Source organism: Marmota marmota, unplaced genomic scaffold (assembly GCF_001458135.2).
Source record: "Marmota marmota marmota unplaced genomic scaffold, marMar, whole genome shotgun sequence".
Classification (NCBI taxonomy): domain Eukaryota; kingdom Metazoa; phylum Chordata; class Mammalia; order Rodentia; family Sciuridae; genus Marmota; species Marmota marmota.
The window spans coordinates 18,423,238-18,446,206 of NW_026000168.1; the positions used below are offsets into that span (position 1 = coordinate 18,423,238).

Consider the following 22,969-nt stretch of genomic DNA (forward strand, 5'->3'; position numbering starts at 1 on the left):
TCCCATCGGCTTCCCATTAGGCAGATCAATGGCTTCCATTGGTTTCCAATTATGTTTCCTAAAGTCCAGCCAGCATTTTAATCACCCCTCCAGCGCCCCCAAGGCCCCATCCATCACCCTGGCCCTGCACCTCCCCCGAGGGGCGGCTGTCGCCCCACGTGTCTGGAGCCCCGTGACAGCGCGGTGGCCTCCACCCCAGGGAGGGAGGGAGGACCCGCGAGGCCCAGCCGGCCAAGGGCCCGGTGCAGCCCCAGAGCAGGGGAGGGAAGGAGGCCTGAGGCCCAGGAGGCCCCGCACCGGGGGCTGCCATATGCCACCCGCCTGCACCCAGGAGAGCAGGGCCTGTCTGTCCCTTCACGGCTCCACCCCAGTGTGCAGCAAAGCGCAGGTGCTCGGTCCATGGCTGCCAAGGAACGGGGTCCTCCCCAAACTCGGGATGCTCCGGGGCCTGGGAGGACTTCACTGCATTATCTCATTTAATCACCACGAGTCCTGAGGTGGGCGCTCCTGACGTCCTCATTAACAGCAGTATGGAGGGTCCTTGGAAAACTGGGAATGGAACCACCATTTGACCCAGCTATCCCTCTCTTCGGTTTATACCCAAAGGACTTAAAAATAGCATACCACAGGGACACAGCCACATCAGTGTTTGTAGAAGCACAATTCACAATAGCTAAACTGTGGAGCCAACCTAGATGCCCTTCAGTGGATGAGTGGATAAAAAAATGTGGCATTGGGCTGGGGATGTGGCTCAAGCGGTAGCGCGCACGCCTGGCATGCATGTGGCCCGGGTTCGATCCTCAGCACCCACATACAAACAAAGATGTTGTGTCCGCCAAAAACTAAAAAATAAATATTTAAAAAAATTCTCTCTCTCTCTCTCTCTCTCACTCTCTCTTTAAAAAAAAAAAATGTGGCATTTATACACAATGGAATATTACTCAGTCTTAAAAAAGAATGAAATTAGGGCATTTGCTGGTAAATGGATGGAGCTGGAGATGATCGTGGTAAGTGAAATAAGCCAGTCCCCCAAACCAAAAGATGAAAGTTTTCTCTGATATGCGGGTGCTGACCCACAATAACAGGGGTGGGGGCGTAGGGAAGAAGAGAGGTACTTTGAATGAGACGCACGGGAGTGAAGGGAGGGGAGGGGAGGGGGACTGGGAGAGACAGGGGAATGAATGGACGTCACTTTTCCATGTTCACAGAGGAACCCACGACCAGGGACACCCCACAGCAGGTGCAGCCCCAGGAGTGGGAAGTCATGCCCCGTGTAGGTGGGACCTGTCAGAATGCTCGCTGCCATCATGGAGAGCTAAAAAGAAGTAAAAAACTTAAAGACAAAAATAATAAAGGCACATGGATGTTTCTCTATCGCAAAAGGTCAGCTACGGAAAGAAATCTTCAAACTTGACAAATAGCTGAAGTAAACGAAAAGCTGAGGCCTTGGGTAGACACTTGTACCAAGATGACATAGGACAGCCCAGAAAAGAGGCTGCGAGCTGAGGACCGAGGAGGACGCAGAAGCTGGCAGGCCCTGTGCAGCGCTGGGGACAACAGACAGTGGTGCAGCCACAGGGGAAGTCAATATGGCGGAACCTCAAAAATCAAAGAGAGGATGATCTCAGGGTCCAGGAGCCCCACTTCCAAGTCAAAACCTGAAAGAATGGGAGGCGGGGACTCAGACAGGTATTAGCACACCCACATTCACAGCAGCAAGACTCACAGTAGCCAAAAAGCAGAAGTGACCCCGGTGTCCACCAATGAACGAACAGGCAGACAAATGTGGTTACTTGGGACGGTGGAATATTATACAACCCTAAAAAATGAAGAACATCATGACCTGATATAACATGGATGAACCGTGAGGGCATTAAGTGATAAGCCAGTCACAGAAATGCTGTGGAATGACTCCCATTCATCATCGGACTGGTCTAGTTCACAGAGACAGAAAGTAGCATAGCGGGTATCTGGGGCTGAGAGAGGAAAACTGGGCAGTCACTGTCTAACAGGGTGGAGTTTCCGTTTGGGAAGGTAAAGAAGTTCTGCTGGGAGATGGCAGGGATCTTTGCAAAATAGAGTGAGTGTACTGAACCTGAACCTAACTGTGGTCAATACGGTAACACTGTATGATAGAGTCACTCCATTGAAAAATTTTTATGGACAAGATTTAAAAAGTGAATTAAAAAGTAGAGGCCCTGAGAACACACTGCGGCAAATTCTCTTCCATTCTACCCTTCAAATGACCCCAAGGAACAAGGAGGCCATGCTGTCTACACATTCCAGCCACCAGAATCATAACCAAGCAAACCTCTTTGCTTTATAAGTCTCCCGGCCTCAGGCACTGTATTATAGCCACACAGAACTGACTAAGGCCGAGGGCAGGAGAGTCCAGCACTGCTGTTTATCCCCATGACCATGATATCAACACCTGTCCCACGGGCACCGGACAACAGCAGCAGAGGCACCCTGGGTGTGGCCTTAGGGACAAGGGTGTGGCCTCTGCAGACCGTTAGGGCCATCTGGCTCAGGTGGGTACAGAACGAGAGCGACGATCCATCAAGGTCAGTGGCATTGGGTGGAGGGGGCAGTGGATGGTGGCACAGTCCTGTTCTGCTCTCCAACCTGTATGCTGTGTGTCCCTGGGCAGGCAAGTGACCTCTCTGGGCTCAGCCCCTGCCTCCCCAAGGCGAGCACCAGATATACTCTTGATTAGTCTCGATTCTTCCTTTCTCTTCCCTGGGGAGCAGCAGCCCACAGTCTACAGGAGGAGGCCAGCGTTTAATTAGGGAGACTTACAAGGCAACGGGAAATCGGGGTAAACTGAACAAGGAGTTGGTTAGAGGTGGTTAGAAGGAGTTGGTTAGAAGGAATCCTCTTGCTGCCTGGGAGGGAGGCCGACCATCAGAGGGGCCTCACCTCAGCAGAGCCGGAGGCCAGGTGGCATGGTTCTTAAAATGACAGATGACAGGCGTAGGGGTGCCCATCTGTAATCTCAGCCGCTCAGGAGGCTGAGGCAGGAGGACTGAAAGTTAGAGGCTGGCCTGGGCACATTGGAGAAACCATCTCACAATAAAAGTTTTAGAAAGGGCTGGGGCTGGGGCAAAATTAAGACCCTGTGTGTTCATCCACAAGTTAAAGATTCAAGAGAGTTTGAACTTATTTTAGCAGAATAAAGGTCACTGTAAAGGCCACCTCCTTGTGGAAAACAAACCAACCTCGTGTCTGTGAGCCCACAGACTCCTGTGACCTTGGCCCATAAGTCCCTCCCTCCCGCCCTCCCTCCTTCCATCTTGGCACTGGGGATTAAACCCTAAACCCAGGGGCACTTAACCTGAGCCCCATCCCAGCCCTTTTTATATTTTATTCAGAGACAGGTTCCTGCTAGGTTGCTGAGGCCAGCCTCCACCTTTCGATCCTCCTGCCTCAGCCTCCTGGTCCACTCGGGTTACAGGCGTGGGCCTCTGTGCCTGGCAGAATATGAGCTTCTGATAGTTGTCTTCCTAGAAGATGTTGTCGGCATCATCACCACCCCATCATTGTCACTGCTGATCAGGGTACAGCCACAGCTGGCCCTCCTTTGGCACCTGCCCCAGATACGCTATTTAAACCGCAGCCCTGGGTTTGCTGGGAGGCTGCCAGCCTCGCCATTTGCGTCATTCTCATGACGGATGGAAGAGACCACATGGCCCCCAAAGCCTGAGGCACCGACTGTGAGGTCCCTGACAGTGTGTGGGCACCCCCGTGTTAGGGTCTCACTTCACAGATGAGGACAGGAGGCTCGAGGAGTGAGGCCAGTCTCCCTGGGGCACGGCTGGGCACAGCGGTGTCCACAGGACCCTGAGCTCAGTGTGGACAGAGCCCTGCAGGACCGTCCCTGGGGCCCAGGGGACATGGGGCTCACTGTCCTGGAGAAGGCCAAGCCTCCAGGCTGGGAAGAGGGGATGGGTGTGTTCTGCGAGGCTCCAGGGGTGGCCGGGCCACTGTCCAGGAAGACCACGGGCTTGGGGCCTGGGACAGGGCTGTGTGCGGAGGCACAGGATGCACAGGGAGGGGTCTGAGTGCCGGGCCACAGCTAGGAAGGCCCAGGGGCCCTGGACCAGCGCAGCCCCTCCCAACAGGACAGGGGCCTGCTGAGCCCCAGTGTCCACACCAAGGGACAGACTGGGCTGCTCCAGGTCAAGGGGAGAGCAGTGGGGTACAAACTGCCCCCCAGGCTTGGGCGACAGGAGGCGAAGGGCACCTCCACTAAGGCCAACGAGAAGCCCCAGGGCAGATGGTCCAGCCCTGCCACCCTGGCTCCTGTTCTAGAGGAGGGGCCGGCCACATGGCAGGGTCACTGTGAGGAGTCTCAGTGAGGAGGGGCCGGGTCAGGGGAGGGGTGTCAACCCACAGGTCTCAAAGGACCCTTCTGCTTGCTCAGTGGAGCCTGGGGACACGAGCGAGTGAATTAATGGATGAAAGCAAACCACAGCCAGGCGCAGTGGCCACCCCTGCATCCCAGCAGCTGGGGAGGCCGAGGCAGGAGGATCGCAAGGTAGAGGCCAGCCTCAGGAAAAGCGAGGCCCTCAGCAGCTCAGTGAGACCCTGTCTCTAAATAAAATAGAAAACAAGGCTGGGGACGGGGCTCAGAGGTCCAGGGCCCCTGGGTTGAGAACAGAGAGACAGTGAGGTGACAGGAACGAGGAGTGTGATGAGGTCCACACCCTGGAGACAGGCCAATGGCCTCTGGGCTGAGAGTCCCAGATGCCTTCTCAAGGCCCACAGCTGGGGACATAGTCCTCAGGGGACGGATCCCAGTAGGTCCCTGTTACTGGTGTCACTTAGCTGCCAAGGCCTCTGAAGTTCAGAGAGTGACAGGCCTCGCCAAGGTCACACGGGGTCATTATTGGAATCGTCAGGGTTCAAATCACTCCCAAATCTCTCAGCGCAGGCGGCTCCTGGATTCCCAAGGAGGCGGCAGCCTTCCCCCGCGTCCCCCGGCCTCCCCCGGCCTCCAGCGCCGGGAGCCGCCTCTGACTGCACCCACCGACTGGGAAGCTGCAGAAGCTCTGGGTACAGGGTGGTGGCCCTGCACCACCCCAGAAGTGCCCTGATGCTCCCCTCGGGGATGACCGAGTGCCCTGGGCCCCAGGGGCAGGGCAGGGATTCACTGTCCTCCCCTGTGTCCATAAAGACCATTCTCAGCCCTGAAAGTGACTTTCCCCCAGGAAGCCAGTCGCGTGTCCCAGGGTCCACCCGCTGAGCAGAGGTGACGATAAAGACCCCGAGCTCTGCGCCTTCACTCCAAGACACTCAGCCCCACAGAGGGCCTTGAAGGTCACTGCTGGGCGGCGACGAACACGGCATCCAGCTGGGGCATTCATTCCTAATTTTTGTGCTTTGCTGGGACTTGTGACAAACTCAGTGTCCGCAGGAAAGCCAGCCCCGTCGCCACCCTCTTCTTCCTTTTTATTTTTTTGGAACCAGGAATTGAACCCAGGGGCCCTCAACCCCTGAGCCCGTCCCCAGCCCTATTCTGTGTTTTATTTAGAGACAGGGTCTCCCTGAGCTGCTCAGGGCCTCGCTTTGGCTGAGGCTGGCCTCCAGTTTGCGATCCTCCTGCCTCGGCCTCCCGAGCTGCTGGGATACGGGCATGGGCCAAGGTCTCTGAGCCCTGGCTCCTCTCTTTTCTCATGAAAGGACACTGACAGCACCGCCAGAGGCCAGAGCTGCAGGGACCATACCTGGCAGTTCCTGTAGCCACAGCCGGCCCCACCAGAGGAGGACGGCTTCAGTCAGTGGCCACCATACAATTGGGGAGGCCCCAAACTAGAAGGCCCCCCTCGGGCTCCAAGTCCAAATGTGGCCTTCTGCCTTCGGACATCTTGGAAAACTTGTCATATTGCCACCAGAATGATTGGTGACACCGGACAGTGCTCCCAGGGTGCCCTAGCCAGCCTTTGTCACTTGCAAGGCCAAGGAACTGAGGTCTCCTCTGTAGATCCCCGAGGTTGTGCCCCTGGATGAGCCTTCTCTTGTGGAAATGGAGGCCCAGAGAGGTGAGGCTCGGGGTCACGCTGCAGAGTGAGAAGCAAGGTCACGGTCCCTGCCATCGCTGTGGCCTCCGGTCACTGGCTCATCATAGGATTTAGTGTCTGAGATCAGGGGTCTGAAGAGTGCGGCCCACGCCTTGCCTTTATAAATAAAGTTTTATTGGAACTGGGCCATGGCCGCTTGTTTCTTGAACGGGGTGCAGCCACTCTGGGAACCACGGTGGCCCAGGGGTGCTGACAAACGAGTGTCATTGGCACCCGCAGGCCGTGTGGGGTGCCCTCATCCAACAGCTGCCTCCTTCCACACAGGAGACTCCTGCCGGCGCGTGGCCCCATCTGTGTGTGGCCATCGGCACAGGAGGCCTTGGGGGCCAGGCTGCGGCAGTGGCTGCAGAACCTCTGAGGCTGAGGTCACCCTGCTGCTTTAGGAAGTGGGGTGACAGCCCCGGGGCCCAGAGGCCTGGTGCTATGGTTGGGTACACGGTGTCCCCAAGGCTCAGGAGCGAGAGAGCGAGAAATGTTCAGAGGTGAAGCCGTCTACACAGCGGATTAATCCACTTGATGGGTTAGTCACCTGGGTGGACTAGGGGTGCTAACTGTCACAGACGGGGTGTGGCTGTGTATTTTTGGCCGCTGCTCTCTGACCTGGGCATGGAGGGCGTTGGGATGGCTATTTTGATAGCCTTTCCTGCTGACCCAGCATCCGCGTGGGTTTTGGTCACTCCCGATGGCTTCTTGCTTCTGCCCAATCTGCGCTCTCCCTGGGGACAGGCGTTGGGAGGTTTGCGTCCCCTAGATCCTGTGGCGCTGGCTCATGGCCAGGTCCTGTGGAAACAGCCTGGTCCTTTGGGTCTTGCTTTCAAGATTGGCAGGTGGGACCCACACAGGGTCTGGTTAGAGCTGTGCCCATTTCCTGGTATGGGGACGAGGTTTTTGGGACACGTTGGCCGACGTCCTGTGCTGGTGAGGTTTTCCTGGAGCGCTAGGGACAGCAGACGCCTCTCCATCCACAGACGCCTCAGCCCTGATTTCTTTTGCAGCCTGGACCCAGAAGATTCCCCAGCCTGTGACGTTCTCACCCTCGCAGGTGCTGGTCAGCACTCAGGGTGCCCTGGACAGGGGCCTGCAAGGGGTCCCCAGCTCCTCTTTGGTCTTGCTGCCTTGCTCGGCCTTCCCAGCCCTGAGCCCCAGGCCCACGGGCTGTTCTCCAGGCTCAGCCGTTTCCTCCTCCCTGGGCTGTGGCCTGGACAGTCCCCCAGATAGACACTGGCATATCACCAAAGTCACCCTCTCCAGCTGCCATCTCCTGTCCCTCGCTGCCCGAAGCCCTGTGTCTGGCAAACGTGGCCCACGGGTTTGTCTATATTTTTGGAAACCTCAGGGGCTCTGTCCCACCCGGAGCCCGGTTCAGAACACCCGACGGGTTTGATTCCTACAGGACACTTTAGGGAACCTGGGCTCCTGGACTTGGTCCCAGGTCACAAGCAGCACCTCTGCCCGTTCCCAGAATTCAATTCACCTTTCTGTTGTCTCAGGACAGAAGCAGGGAGCGGGTGGCGGGGGCCTTGGAGATAAGGGACGGTGGCCGGCTGCTCTGGCAGGAACTGGGTGTTAGAACTGGCCACCAACATGGGCCTGGCCCAGGTAACTTGAAGTCACAGCTAATGCCCCTGCCCTGCTGAGTCCCCTCAGGTTTGTCCAGCTATGGGGACAGTGGCCGGGGAGCCAGGCTGGCTGCTCAGGACTGCTGGCATGGTCTCTGGCTCTGCGCAGGTACCCCGATTCCCAGTGTCCCCTGCAGAGACAGCTGAAGTTAGCGACTGTTAGTGTGGGACACCTCGGCAGGGTCCAGGTCACCGTCCTCAGAAGGGTGCAAGCTGCCTCAGGTGACCCCTGGCTGGGCCATCCTGGAGGGCCTGGGCCAGACCACCCTTGCCCCCTTCCATGTGGCACAGACGCCGTGACAGCGTGACAGCCGTGCCTCCCTCTCAGCCCCTTATGTAACCACTGCCTTTGAGGAGCCGTGGCACCAAGTCACACGAGGTCAGCGAACTAGTTCAGGGTAACTGGCAGCTTTGGGACGCTCGGCTCCCTGAATGCGGCAGACGACGGCGACAAACTGCGAACCCTTGACCCAAACTCCCTCCCCGAGGGACGGTGCCCGGTGCGGCCTGCGCAGAGTCCACGCCCTGGGCCAGTGAGGACAGCCTGGAGCCCGCCTGGCTTAGGCACCAAGGCCCTGGGGGACGCCCTGGAGCTTCAGTGAAGACCTGCAGGGTCCCCTGCTGTCCCCTCTGTCTCTGTGGGCATGCACCATGGGCAGGCTTTGGTCCGGCCCATAGGGACTTCATGGCACGGGGACTGTTCGCATCCCAGCTGTCCTGGTTGCATGTGTGTGCGTGTGCGTGTGTGTGTGTGTGTGTGTGCATGCGCATGCCTGTAGGGGGCCACCCTGGGCCACTGTCCCCTCTGCCCTTGCAGACACCTCACGGGAGGCAGCTTGACCACAGCAGATCGGGGCCAAGCGAGCGGGTGTCAGGCCCGAGGAGACGGGCTGGGGCTGCTCCACTGCAGGGGCGGGACGTCCTCGGGTGGCACCGTTGTCTGGGCCACCACATGCAGAAGACGATGGCAAGAGCACCACCCGGGGAGGGTGTCTGAGGGCCGGGAAGGGGACGTGGCCTTTCTGTTCCCCAAGTCCATGCGGAGGGCTGGGAGAGGGGACCCCACACCCACCCATCCCTGGGTCTGTTTGTTGTCTCAAAGCAACGGGCACCTGGGTGGGGCTCACCTGGGAGAGGGCCCGAGAAAGGACCCCTGCCATGGGCACTGCCACAGCACCTGCCACCAGCCACGGCCACCAGCCACAGCCAGAGCCACAGCCAGACCCACCAGCCAGAGCCACAGCCACCAGCCACCAGCCAGAGCCACAGCCACCTGCCCTCACCCCCCAGAACACAAGCAGAAGTCTGCAGGGAGCCCTGGGCTGGCCAAGCACACGTCACACCAGGGCCACAGCAGAGCTCCAGGTGGACGGCAGGGGAACCAGAGAGCGCTTTCTGGAAGGTTCTTGGGGTCGCTGCCCTGGAGCCCAGGGAACACGCTGCCTGGGGGCTGATCTGCACTTGACGGGAGCCCCGCGACCTCAGGATCATGGGAGGAAGGGATCGGGGATGGCCTGGCAGGGGGCGGCCCTCCTGTGCTGGGTCACATAATGCTGTGTTCCCGTGGCCGTCATTGTCACCGTGCGCGGTCCTCTGGGACCTTGCTGGCCCCCTCCTGAGGACCCTGCCAGCTGTCGGATCCCCAGGCCCCGATGGTCGCAGCACCATAGGGCATCCTGGGGAGGTGCCATGAGGGCCACCCACTGACCCTGCAGCCCCGGAGATGGTACCCTGGAAACACGCCTCAGAGGGGACCAATCTCTGTCACAGGATGGCTACGTGAAGGGGTGGCATGAAGGGGTCTTCGCAGGTGCCAGGCCCTGCCTCCCAGTGAGTGGCAAAGAAAGGGACAGTCGTAGCCCCCCGGTCTGTCCCTGGAGAGCTGGGGGTCAGGCTCCCCCCAAGCACAGAGAGCAGCCACAGCTAACAGTCCCTGGGCAGTGGCCTTGGCCCTGCCCCTCCATCTGCTGTCTGGACGTCCACGGCACAGTGGTCATTCCCTGAGAAGCTCCACTTTCCTGTCCCCACGCCCCTCACACTGGGACCTGGGGGCTCCCCCCACTCAGACGTGGTCTGCTCCCCACTGGGAGTCCACGCTGGCCCTGTGACTTCTCTGGACTCCAGGACGTGGTAGAAACACGGTGCCCCTTCTGGGTGGGGGACTCTAAGGGTCAATGGCTCAGCCCAGGCTCCTGGACCCTGTCATTGTCATGTGCAGAAGCCCAACTGGCTCCTGAAGAATGAGAGCAGTAGCCTGGTTACTGCCACCGCACGTCACATCACCTGCAGCCAGGGGCAGGTGACCCTCAGAAACAGTCTTACCACCCTGCTGAGACCACACGGGTCCAAGGGAGCCCAGGGGCCCGGCCCAGCCAACTTCTCAGCTGGATAAACGCCTTCCTAGGCAGTCGCTGCACTGGGGATGGCTGTTACGCAGCTGGTGCTGACTGATGCCAGCACCAGGTCTTCTGGGCAGTCAGGATTCAGACGGCCCAGGGCTGAAGCCGGCTGTGAGGGGCGGGACTGGGGCTCTTGTCCCCCCCCCTTCCTGTTGGCCACCACCACACAGGCGCCCTGAGGGTGCCACACACCAGGAGCTCCATGGTCAGGGGGAGGGGAGGACACACAGAGAGGCCTGGCTGAAGGTCCTTGCACGCGATCAAAGACCCGAGGGCTTAGAGTTTCTGGAAATGTCTTGACCTGGGCTGCAGAACAGAGGCCCCACGGGAATGGTGGTGCTGGGGCTGCTGGGTAAGCAGGCGGAGATGAACCAGGATCCAGCCTGACCTGCACCCCAGGGCCAATCCCAGACACGGCCAGGAGCCCAAGCCCAAAGGGAGGACTTCAAGAATGTCCACGACGACGAATTGGCAGAATGTCTTCCCACAACTGAGCTGTGAACTGTTTCTCAGGAAGGAAATGGAATCTTGCCATTGATAAAATAATAATAATAATAATAATAATAATAATAATAATGCAGATGCTGGTTCACAATAAGGCGGGGGACACTAGGGAAGGAAACTGTCACCTTGGGTTAGGTAGAGGGAGGTGATGGGAGGGGAGAGGATGTGGGGACAGGACAGACATCATTACTGTGTGTCTGTGGGTCAGCGTGACCAATGCGATTCTGCAACATGGACACTCAGAAAATGAGAAACCCTATCTGTTTATGTGTGACATGTCGGAGCGCGTAAGTGCGTTCCGCTGTCACATACAACTAAGTAAAACAAATAAAAAGTTCTTTAAAATAGATTTGATCACAGTTCAGCATTTCTATGTGCCAAAGTCACCGTAAAGAATACGAGAAGGTGAACCAAATCAGTAAGAAGACAGCGGGGACAGGCACAGCCGGCCAAGGGTCAGCGTCCAGCTTACACAAAGACACCTGGAGGCACCCAGACAGAGCAAGAAGCCAAACACGGAAACCAGGTTTCTGGGGGCAGGAGACGGGCACAGCCAACAGGCGCTCGGTGTCCCTGTTACGCAGAAGCCTGCAAACTAAGGTCCCCATGAGACGTCATTCATCCCCATAGACTGGCTGTAAGGACCAGGGCCTGCGGGGAACGCAAGCCCTGTTGGGGACGTGCAGATGGCGTGACCACTTGCAAGTCCCCTGGCATTTCCTTGCAGCCTGATCCTTCATGCGCGTCCCTGACCTCGCAAGTCCAGCCTGCGCCATACCCAGCGCGCCCCTGAGAAGGTCTCACGGCAGCTGATGATGGAAGATGACGAGGACAGCCAGGAAGGACTCGGGACCCACTGGTGGGAAAATATATCACAGTAAATGGTGGGAGGTCCCCACAAGTCATTTTCACCCCAGTAAAGGTGACTTGCACCTGGCACAGGGCAGGGAAGAAGCTCAGCCGAGGTGACACCCAGCACAGGAGCATCACGAAGGTCCCCGACCCACCAGCTGCTGCACCACAGGACACCGGTGCAGAACCAGCAGCCAAAGAATGATGAACAGAAACCAAACGTCACGCCGTGGTGACCTGGGGAAGACGCACAGTGGATGTGAACGGCCAGGAAGGTTCTGGTCCTGGAGGGGGACCCTCGATGCTGATCTGCTAATGACCCTTCACAGGGCACCAGCGGGTGACAGCCGGCTTCCCATGGCAGCCACGGCCCACCTGACGCCAACAGCTACAAGGAGGAGGGGGATCGGGTCCACGGTCTCAGGGTCCCATCTGGCTGGTTTGGAGCCTGGGGTAAAGTCATGGCCAAGTCTCGCTGAGCGGCTCAGGGCCTCGCTGTGGCTGAGGCTGGCCTCCAACCTGCGATCCTCCTGCCTCAGCCTCCCAAGCCCCTGGGTTGACAGGTGTGCACTGTGGTGCCTGGCCACCCCTAACCTCTTGTATTCATTGAGTCAGGGTCTCCCTAAATTTATAAGGCTGGCCTCCTATTTGCCAACCTCTTGCCTGGGCCTCCCAAGCCACCAGGATCACAGGTGTGGGCCACTGTGCCCAGCGTGGAGGGAGCATGGTAACAGCTCCCTGTGTCCCTCAGCAAACATTAGAAAGAGGAATGCGCATTTCGCACTGTCCCTCAGTTGACCAAAACGTAGCAGGAGAAAGGCCCCCGCTGTGCTCTGCTTGGATCCCCAGGGACGCCTCTTCACGGCTGTGCTTCATGCCCATGTGGGACGGCCACTGTGCCACCTCCTGTGGCCTAGGACGCGGCCCTGCCGTTGCGCTAGCTGCCATGTCGCGAGCCCAGGTATGGTGTCCCCGCTCACGGTGTGCCTCTGCCCTGTGGGACCCCTGACTGGGGGCTCCAGCCTGCGCCCTTCGCTCCCTGGCCCCCACACCGTCCCTGACCCCGAGGACAGCACTGGGCCTGAGGCCGACTCTCGGCAGCCCCCGGGGGCCGCCCCTGCCCCGCTCCCAGGCTTCAGTCCCCAGGCGGGCCCCCTCCTGTCACCCCGGCTCCAGCCTGGCCACAGACACAGCCTTCCCCGTCTCGGCCACCTCCCTTGACCTGGGTCCACCTGCTGCCAGCGGGGCCTGGGGACACACAGGCTCCTCCCCCTGCCCCTGACCCCACCTGCTGTCCCCAACAGCCTCCGCTCCCTGACTCCTGCCCTGAGATCGGCCAGCCCTGGCCTCCACGGATGAGGCCCTGATGGGGCCTCCCACTTGGGCCAGCCTCTCCCTGGTCTGCCGGTGCCCAGCAGAGACCTGTCCATGTCCCCCGCACCGTCCTTCCCCGTGTCCCCACGCCCACTGCATCCTGGGGAGGCGCCCGCAGCCCCAGGGCAGACAGAGGTGTCAAGCCGCTGGCCCTGGTCGGCTGCTCCGGCACAGGGGGCCCCCGCAGCCCCAATAGGGAGGAACGGCCACCAGCCCTGGGGCCTCCCAGACGTCCCCCTGAGCCCGGGGCGCCGACACCAAAACCTGCGCTCGCTCACGTGCTCCTGTGCAGACGCCAGGCCCTCAGGGGAGACCAGGCCCGGGAGCCACAGTGGGCAGGGAGCCCGCAGGAAGCCACCAAGGCACATCACGAAGGCCACTGCTCCCGGACAGACACGAGGACGGGGGCCGGGACGCCTACCTGAGGCTGCGGGAGCTGTCCTCCTCGGACCTGCAAGACAAGAGCACACGCTCAGAGACCCTGCTCCAGGGACCCGCACAAGCAGGCCACCCAGGGCACCCGCTGCCCCCGTCCAGCCCCAGGGCCCCGGGTCTCGCTCTCGTGGACTTTACACCTGGAGCTGTCCCCCAGAGTCACCTCCTCTTGGAAGCCTGAGGCTCCATGCCATTCCCTTTGGGGCCCACTGATTGTTCCCAGGGCCGGCGACCATCACAGAGGAAGGTCTGCGGTTCCCGCCTCGGTCCCCGGGGCTCCGCAGGTGGTGGGGACAGAGGATGAGGGCTAGCAGCCGGTGCCCTGCTACTTAGCATGTCCGGAGGGCCCCCACTTGGAGCTCCGTTTTCAAGCTTCCAGGTATCAATCACAGTCACTTTTCAAAGGGGCACAAGCTCGAATGTCAAGGGGGGGGACACTGCCTCCTGCAGCCTTCTGCGCACTTGAGGATTCAGGGACAGCCAAACGCCCAGGACCCGCCACAACGCACTCCCCTGTGTGTGCACCATAGGAAAGGGCTGTGGGGCTCAGCACCCAGCTGATGGGGGGCTCCAGGCTCCTGAGGAGCAAAAGGATGTGGGTACACAGGTCAAGGACTTTAGGATGACACCTTGGCACACGCCTATTATCCCAGCGGCTCAGGAGGCTGAGGCAGGAGGATCCCAAGTTGGAGGCCAGCCTCAGCTCTTTAGCGAGGCCCTAAGCAGCTCAGCGAGACCCTGTCTCTAAATAAAATGCAAAAAGAGCTGGGGACGGGGCTCAGTGGTTGAGGACTCCTGGGTTCCATCCCTGGGACCAAAATAAAAGGCTTCGCTGCCTGGGCTCACTGCCAGAGCAGGAGGGATCAAGCCAGCCTCACCCCCGGTCAGGCGCTGGTCTTATTGCCATGTTTTTTCCAGTTACGTGACGGCCGCAGGACAGGGTGCTCACGCACGGCCTGTGGGCACAGGCTCTTGGCCCAGCCCTCCCGCTGGCCACCTTTCTGCCCAGCTCTTGCGTCTCCAGGCCCTGCGTGGACCCCTCTGTGCTCTTCAGCAGCCAATCAGGGAAGGCGGCGCAGGGGTCGAGGTCCCCGGAGCCACAGCTAGTGCCACACCTTCTGATTGGGTGCCTTGTCCTTTCTTACTGAGCCTGTATCGTGCCCTGTGGCCCTGACCACCACCACTGGAGGGGACAGCAAAGACAGCTGCAGTTTCCTTTTCCCCTTTAACAGATGCACGGAGCAAGCCAAGGAGGGGGGACACGGCAGAAAGAGAAACCGCAAGGCTGTGTGTGCAGACACGCACGCGTGCAAACACGCTCAGGTGCCAACTATGCAAACCTGGACAGTGCACAACACCAGAGAGGGCAGCCACGGAGAGCAGGGCCCTGGGACAGCGGGAGAGTCCCCGCACACCCCGGAAAGACGTGCTGAGCTTTGAAGCAAGAAACACTATCAGAGAGACACTAAGCAGCCATCGGCCGGCTACTCGGTGCCACCCAAAGCTAAAGAGCCCTTCCATGTGGCCAGGGCCTATCTGGAGTCCTTACGGAGACCCTGGCGGTCACCTCTCTCCCAGCAGAAATGCGCAGTTGGCACTGTCCTTGAGTTGAGTTTCCGGGAGGTGACAGAAGCGTCAACCCTCGGGGACCCCACCTGCATCCCCGGGTTCAGCGTGCAGTTCTGGGGTCCTTTACTTACAACCCTGCACCTCGAATGGCCCCCGGGATGAGCTTAGGACTCAGGGGCCGCAGACCAGCCCCGACCACGGGAGCCCTGGGCCATGCCCCACTCTGCCCCCCCAGGTCCCCAAGCTCGAGGACACCGCTATCAAACTGCAAGAGCCACCTGAGGCCTCAGCTCCGGAGGATCCTGTTTCCTCCTGGGCCGTCTCGTCCCCATCCCTGGTGGCACAGACACTGTTTTTCAAGTGACATCTCTCCCGCGTGGCTCTAGGGGCTGCTACTTCTCTCAACTCTCTTCCTCCCTGGCCCAGGGTGCGGGGCTCCACCTGGGTGGCCTCTGGGTGCAGAATGGGAGACGTCCCCAGCACCCACCTGCTGGCCCCCAGAACCGACCCCATCTCTAGGTCCCTAGGGACCCCTGGTTCTGGCTGCTAAGCAGTGCGGCCTGGAAGAGCGCTGGCGGTCCAAGTCACAGGTCCACTGCTTGGTCCAGATGTGCGCTCCCTGTCCCTTGCCCGTCTCAGCCACCAAAGACACCCCAACCACAAGACAGAGGGACACACCTGCCTTTTAGACTCCCTGGACATCCTGGCTCCATGTGGAGAGGCCCATAAGGAGGCCACTGAGTGAGGACGGGGTCCTGCCTGGGGCTGCAGCTGCCCACAGCCCTGGGCCTCCCGGGCCTCCCGGGCCTCCCCCTTCCTAGATGCCCTGGGTTTCCTGGTCTCACCCCAGGCTTAAAGAGGACCCGTGTCTCCCAGAAGGACACGACTGGCTCACGACTCAGCAAACTCCCAGTCACTACAGCCCAAGCACTGACTCAGCCCTGGGAGCGCAGTCCTTGTCCTCGTCCTTATATGTCGCCTGCCCCCGCTGCGCCCTGCAAGGGAGGGCCTGTCCTTACTGCACTGAGTTTTGCCACTTTTCAGGGTTCACTTATTTTACTATGAAAGGCACGTGTGGTCCCTGGAGCACCTCACATGGTACCGAGGGGTGCCAAGGGCAGGGGCCCCGTCTACCCCGGCCGCACCCGCCATCGCGGCTCCATTTACCATCTCCCAGAGCAACCCCCGGCCAGTCCTGTCTATTGTCTGCCCTTAGTCCCGCACACACACCTGCGGTATATTAGAATCACCCACCCCAGGCCTGTGGCTCAGTGGTAGAGTGTTTGCCTAGCAAGTGTGAGGCACTGGGGCTGTGGCACGGGGCTGTGGCACGTGGCTGTGGCACGTGGCTGGGGTGCGTGGCGCACAGACAGAGCCGGGAGCTGTGCACGGTCTTTGATGCAAAGTGTCTCCTCCTGAGCCTGTCATTAAGGAAACCTTAAGAGGCCGCGAGGACACTCTGACCCACAAGGACGTTCACCCAGGGTTATTCATGATCAGGAAGTCGCACAGAGGGACAGGGGGAGGCAGGGCCCACTGTGGGACAGTGACGCTGCCATGCAGGTGTTGAGAGAGGCCGTGGCGACAGGAGGACCCTGGCTGCCCCGGGAGCGGCCCTCCTGCTGGGGAAGGCAGTGTGGAAAGGGACAGGTGGGGCCACGTGGCGGAGTCCTGCGTGGCTCTCCCAGGTCGGGGCTCAGGGCTAGAACCTGCCTGGCGTGACCGCCGTGAGGAGCAGGTGGCTGAGGGGAGAGGACCCTGGTCGTGGGGTCGCCAAGTCCAGAGGCCTCTTTGCCCCACGGCAGTTACCAGTCACCAACAGGAGCCCAGCCAGAGCTGGACAGGAGATGGGTCAGGTGCCAGAGGTAGCCAGGGACACCTGATGCCCTGGCTATGAAGCGGCTGGCGGGCGGTGCCCACTCTTGGCTCCGCTACCCCACAGCAAGGACCAATAAAGGCGTCGCCCGTGGGTGTGGGGAGGTGCCAGCTCAGTCTCCCAGCCTGTTCCTCAGGTGCTGGGGTGGACAGGGCCGCACAGCATGCTGGGTAAGCACCGGCCACTGCACTCCGGCCGCATCCCGGACCCCAGAGTCACCACAGGAGCCTCATTAAGGAACGGTGCTGTCTGACCATGAGCGTCCCTGTCCCCGTGGGAGAGGCCGGACGCGGAGGAAGCCATGCAGGAGTGAGCTGGGGACTGGGCCCCCTCCAGGTCCCTCCTGTTACTGGGAGACGGCAGGAGGCTGAGGTCCACCTTGTCCCCCGTCATCCAGAGGGGCCCGTCCCAGGGTGAGGGGGCTGTACCTCCCTGTGGTGTCCTTCACGGGGGACCTGTCACTTCATGGGGAACATCTGCCAAGCCTGGTTGGGAGCCAGGTCCCCAAGAGGTGAGGCGGAGGCTTCCCTGCTGGGGCCTGCCTTCCAAGGGACACCAGGCGGGTCAGTGGCAGCTGCTGTCACAAAATGCCAGAACAGGTCAACTTACAGAGCAGAAAGGTTTGCTCTGATTCCCTATTTCCGTGTGTGGTCACTTAAGCCTGCGGATTTGGGCCTGGCACCTCACGGCAGGAGCACATGGTGGGACAGAGCTGTTTGGGAAGACAGAGGACGGACCCAGGGTCCCAGCACCCGCAGTGGCCTCATGTCACCAGGCCCCGCCCCTGAAGGTCCCCCACCTCCCTCTGCATCATGGCTGAGGACCAAGCCCATGACACCCAGGTCTGGGGGACGCTGAGGTGCCACTGTGACAGCTCCCTCCCCAGAGCTCCTACAGGGCCCTGGGTGGCCAAGGTGGGGAGGCACCCAGAGCTTCAAGGTCCTAGGGACAGTCCGAGATGCTGGGGGAGGTGACCTAAGTGCTGCGGCCCCCACAGGGACAGCAGGCAGTGTGTCTGCTACCCTCAGAGGCCTGAGTGGAGCTCGGGCACAGCCACAGGCCAGCCCAGCCCATCACACATGTCCCCACACGAGAGCCACTCGTGTGTGCCCAGGGGCAGGACGTGCCCTCTGCAAGCCACTTCCTCCCAGTGACATTTTGGGGAGAAGAAAACTACTGACACCCTTGCCTTCCCTCCTCCCTCCTCCCCCTCCGCCGCGGGTCCCCTGAGCACACTCAGGGGACTGTGGCCGGGGGGCTGGTGGAGCAGGGTGGGCCTGGCACCCACAAAGTGCGTCTCCCCGACGTTGGTGACTTGAGGGAGGGGGAGGATGTCAGGTGCGTGGCCAGGCACACGCGGGGCTCACACCAGGGATGGGGACAAATGGGGATGACAGGGCGTCCTCCAGCTGTCCCTCAGGAAGGACAGGAAGATGAGTCCTCTTGCAGTGGTGTGCACCGTGGGCCAGGTGAGGACAGCAGAGGTCACCATGAGTGGCTCTGGCTGAGGATGGAGGAGGTGCCCAGGGGGCCTCAAGCCCCAGGCACCAGCAGCCCGTTCCCTCCTCACAGGATAACGCAACGAGGTGGCCACTGCCACTGTCCCCTGTGTGCAGATCCCACACCTGGGTTGGCCCAGAGGTCCTCAGAATGTTGGGTGGACACCGAGGCATCCACATGACCCGCGAAGTCGTCAGATGCCAGGGTCCAGCCCCGTCGCCTGTGCGGGAGCCGGCCACTGGGTGCGTGGGGACACCAGGTGGCTTTGAGGCCACTCGGGGGTGACAGCAATGCTGCCCAGGATGCCCCAGCCTCTCCAGTGCGCAGCCTGCGGGTCCTTGAGGAAAGAGCGCCACCCCAGACGGGGACGTCCGGCAGGACGGCCCTCACCCAGGATGGAGCAGTGGCCTGCGTGTCCGCGTCCCTCCCTGGGCTCCCGGGCAGTGTCAGGAGGACCACGGGAACCCGGCATGTGGCCCGTGGTAAGGCACTAAGCGCCCGCGACACAGGACGCACCCACGTGAGTGGCAAGAGACAGACTGTCCCTGTCACCAAGCCGGCAGCCCACGCCCCTAGCCCTGGCCTGCAGTGGCTGCTGGTGTCCCCGGGACAGCTGGCTCCTGGCCCCGACCCTGGAACCAGGCTCAGGCACCTGGTCTGAGAGCCTGGCAGGCAAGGGCCCAGGGACAAGATGACAAGACAGTGCCACGTGAGGCCTCTGTGGGGGTGCAGCAGGTCTCGGGGACACGTGGGTCCCTGCCGGACCCCATTAAGGTTCTGTCCCTGGCTCAGGGAGAAGCTGGTATTGTCCCCAAGAATCAGCATGGGTACAAGGTAGGACCGAAGCTCTCACGCCAACTAGGAATTCGGTGTCCCCGGGTCCCTTGGCATAATGACAGGACCCTACACCCCACGTTCCCAGATGCACCTGGGGTGGACTCTCTCCTGTCCCCCAAATCCCTGCTCCTTTTCTTGCCACCTGGGCCCCTAGGTGGTCTCTACGTGCCAGTGACACCTTCCCCCACCACTTGAGCCCCCAGAGGTGCCTCATAATGCTACAGGTGGAACCCTGGCCTGCCACTACCCGGCTGTGTGATGTTGGGCCAAGTCCTTGACTTCTCTGTGCCTCCGATTCCTCATTTGTAAAGTGGCCCTCGCCCAGGATGTCGTGGAGATGAACGAGTGTGGCTGCCCGGCAGCTGCCATCGTCCAATTAGCTATCATTAGCATCGCCATGTGCCGTGGGCCAAGGTTCCTGGGCAGCAGCCAGGAGGCTGGGCTCGTCCCCAGCTCTGTGTCACCTTGGGAAAGTCCATTCCTGGAGCTGCAGAGTACGGGACGAAGCAGGAGGGGCCGAGTCCTCTGGGCCGTTTCTCTGACTGTCCCTGTCCCCACGACAGGGCTGAATTCTCCACTCGAGGGTGTGGGCTGGGCTGCGTGGCCTGCCAGCTGTCTGTCCACTGGGTCCTCTAGCCGACGCCACAGGCCGGGTGGCTGAGAAAGAGGGACGACCAATCACCTCTCTGGCGCAGGAGCCTGGTGACCTCCTGCCGCTCACGTCATCTGCAGCTGTGGCCTCCGGTGACCCAGCACGAGCCCCGCTTGGGAGGACTCGGCCCCCGCCTCCTGGCCGCCTGCCCACACCCCCGCTTTGGTGCTCGGGTTCCTGCAGATGGACTTGGGGGCAGGGGTGACCACGCTCGGGTCACAGCAGACCAAGTGAACGCAGGTGGCAGAGGGACGGCGGGCAGTTCCCGGGCTGGGTCACAGCCTCGTTGCTGTTGTGTCCTGCTCATCTGGGGGACACTCAGCGGCCTCTGGAGACGCCAATGGGGAGAACCAGGCCTCCTTCCAGAGCAGCTGTGTGACCCGGATGGAACCACTCTCCCGGTCCTGGTGACTCCTCAGACGTCCGGCCCTGGCTGCGGCCACCTTCTCCTGGAGCCCCTGTGCAGCCGCCAAGTGCAGACACCGGTTCAGAGACCAGACCGACCGGTGGGGAGCAGATTTGAAAAGCAGGGACGCGATGGCACTCTACCCACACCAGGGAGGCAGGACGGCGGGTCCAGGCGGCAACAGAGGGGTGAGCCCGGAACACAGCACGCTGAGCCACAGCCACAGAGGCCACCGAGTGCCCACGCAGGACAACCCAACAGGAAACCCAGAGCGACAGGCCACAGGTCACCAGGCACCAGCTGGGGACAGCGGAGGGACCAGCTGCCCACGGGTGGGGCTCCTTCCTTCTGTCCTTGTCTTTCTGCAGGGCCTGGGGCGGTGACAATGTCCTAGAACTGGACAGTGGTGCTGGACGCACGGTTGGTGATTACCCAGAAGCCCCCTGACCATGCGCTTTGGAAGGCGCCTGTGGCAGGCCAAGTGCCCTGGGTTCCGTTCCCAGCACTGCAGGCCACTTCTCAGCCACACTGTGAGTAGGACAGAGGGGCAGAGTGACAGGGCCACCTGGTGCTCACTGCAGCTCCACTCACACTGGCCAAGCCATGCAGCCAGCCTGGGTGCCCGCAGAGATGACGGACCAGGAAACTGCGGCGCAGGCACATAGTGGAATATTACTCAGCCCTAAAGAAGAAGGGAATGATGGCATTGTGGGTAAATGGACGGACTGGAAATTGTCATGTGAAGTGAAATAAGCCAGTCGCCAAACAGCAAAGGCCAAATGTCCTCTGTGATATGCAGATGTTGACCCACAAGTGGGGGGGGGACAGCAGCTCGCTGGATAAGACGCAGGGGAGTAAAGGGAGGGGAGGGGAGGGACTGGGAGACACAGGGGAATGGATGGACGTCACTTTCCATGTTCACATAGGAACCCACGACCAGGGACACCCCACAGCAGGTCCGCCCACAGGAGTGGGACGTCACACCGTGTAGGTGGGACATGTCACAATGCAGGCTGCCATCACGGATGGCAAGAAGAACAAATAAAAACATTTAAAAAATACAACAGACGGGCAGCCAGGGTCGTAGAGGCGCTTGCTCAGGGCTGCTGCGCACAGCTGGGACCCAGGAGGACCCCAGCTGTCCAGGGCCCCAGGCCATGAGGTCACCTGCCCCTGCACCCCAGCAGTGGGCGGGGAGGAGGCTGAGGCTTCCTCGAGAACCCGACACCCACGGGGCCAGGCTGGGCAGCACAGGGCAGGCCAGGGACGCCGTGGCTCCTTCGTGGTGGCTGGAGGCTCTGCCGAGCCAAGCTGGCCGGCTGCTCGAGGCGCCCCCATGGCTGTGTCCCTCACTGTCCCCACGGTCAGACGCACCTTGGGTCCCAGTTCTGAATCTTGCCATGTGACCCTGGGAGAGGCGAGAGGGGTACTCTGCTTGTGGCCTTTCTTGCTCTCTGCCACTTCTGGGTGACTCCTCTGCGCTCTGGGTCGTGCCAGGTGCTGGAGGGTCCCTGAAGGACACAGATAGACCCGAGACCCAGCCGTCCTGGAAACGACCCTGTGAGGGTCAAACTCCAAAACCAAGTGAAGGAATGACAAGGTCCCTTCGCAGACTGGGAACGCCCGGCTCAGAGAGGGCACGGAGGTCAGGGTGACAGGCTGGGCCCTGGGCTGGCACTGCTGTGTCCGGGCTGTGGTAACAAAGCACCAGAGACTGGGCGGCAGGTAAAGGGCAGAGTGAGCGATCTGGAGGCCGGAAGTCGCGGGCAGGTACTCGCTCCAGATGGGCGATCTCTCTCCCATCGGATAGCAGTAGCCTCACACTGTAGTCGGGGGACAGCAAGCTTTCTGGGACTCTTCATGGCTTTATCTAACCCTAAGTGCCCCCCAAGTCCCCTAACCCTCAATGTCCCCAGCCCTTTTATGTTTTGAGACAGGGGTTCCTAAGTTGCTTATGGCCTAAGTTGCTGAGGCTGGCCTCCAACTTGCAATCCTCCTGCCTCAGCCTCCATAGCTGCTGGGATCATAGGCATAGGCCACCGCACCTGGCTAGAATTTGAAGTTTAAAGACACAAACCTTCCAACAACAAGAAAAAAACACCAGGTGCAAATGGTTTCACTAAGGAGTTCAGTCAAACAAGAAAGAGATAAGACCAATTCCAGATCTATCTTCTGGAATATGAGCAACTCCATTTCCCAGCTCCTCCTGGGAGGTTGGCATTACCCAGATCCCCAAGTGAGACAAAGACGTCTTGAGAAATAAATCTACAAAGTAACATCCCTCACGAACTCAGATGCAATAACCACCCACAAGCAGGAGCAGGTGAAATCCAACAATAACGACGGTTCAGCCCTGAGAATTAGTCCACGTAATGCGCCATATCCCCAAACTAAAGCAGGAAGATGATATGATCATATCAAATATGCAGAAAAATCCTTGACAAAATCCAACATTTATTCATGATGGAAATTCTCTTCCCACCGGGCACAGAGGCAATTTCCTCAGCTTGATGAAAGGTATCTTCAAAACCTCCAGTTCATACCATTTTCATGGTCACAGAATGAAGCTTCTTCCCCCAGGATCCCAAACAGGGCCCAGACTGCCACCCTCACCCCCTTGTCAACATCACTCTGCAGGTCCTGCCCGGGTCACAGGAGGAGACGGCTGGGCGTGCTGGTGGCTCAGGAGGCTGAGGCAGGAGGACTGAGAGGTGGAGGCCAGCCTCAGCAACAGTGAGGCCCTAAGCAGCTCAGCGAAGCCCTGTCTCTAAATAAAACACAAAACAGGGCTCGGGGTGGAGAGGCCCTGGTTAATTCCCTGGTATGAAACATAGAAGAGGGAGGGAGGGAGAGAGGGAGGGAGATG

The 22,969-nt window shown here is 60.3% G+C and overlaps 1 protein-coding gene across 1 annotated transcript in view; it reads right to left on the bottom strand.

Moving 5' to 3' along the window:
• LOC125611711 (IQ motif and SEC7 domain-containing protein 1-like) overlaps nucleotides 1-22,969 on the bottom strand; it is a gene marked incomplete at its 3' end in the record, with an annotated part of 147,141 nt that overhangs the window by 85,682 nt on the left and 38,490 nt on the right. Inside the window, 1 exon segment of the mRNA XM_048786976.1 lies at nucleotides 13,250-13,279. Within this exon segment, the coding sequence (XP_048642933.1) occupies nucleotides 13,250-13,279 (30 nt within the window).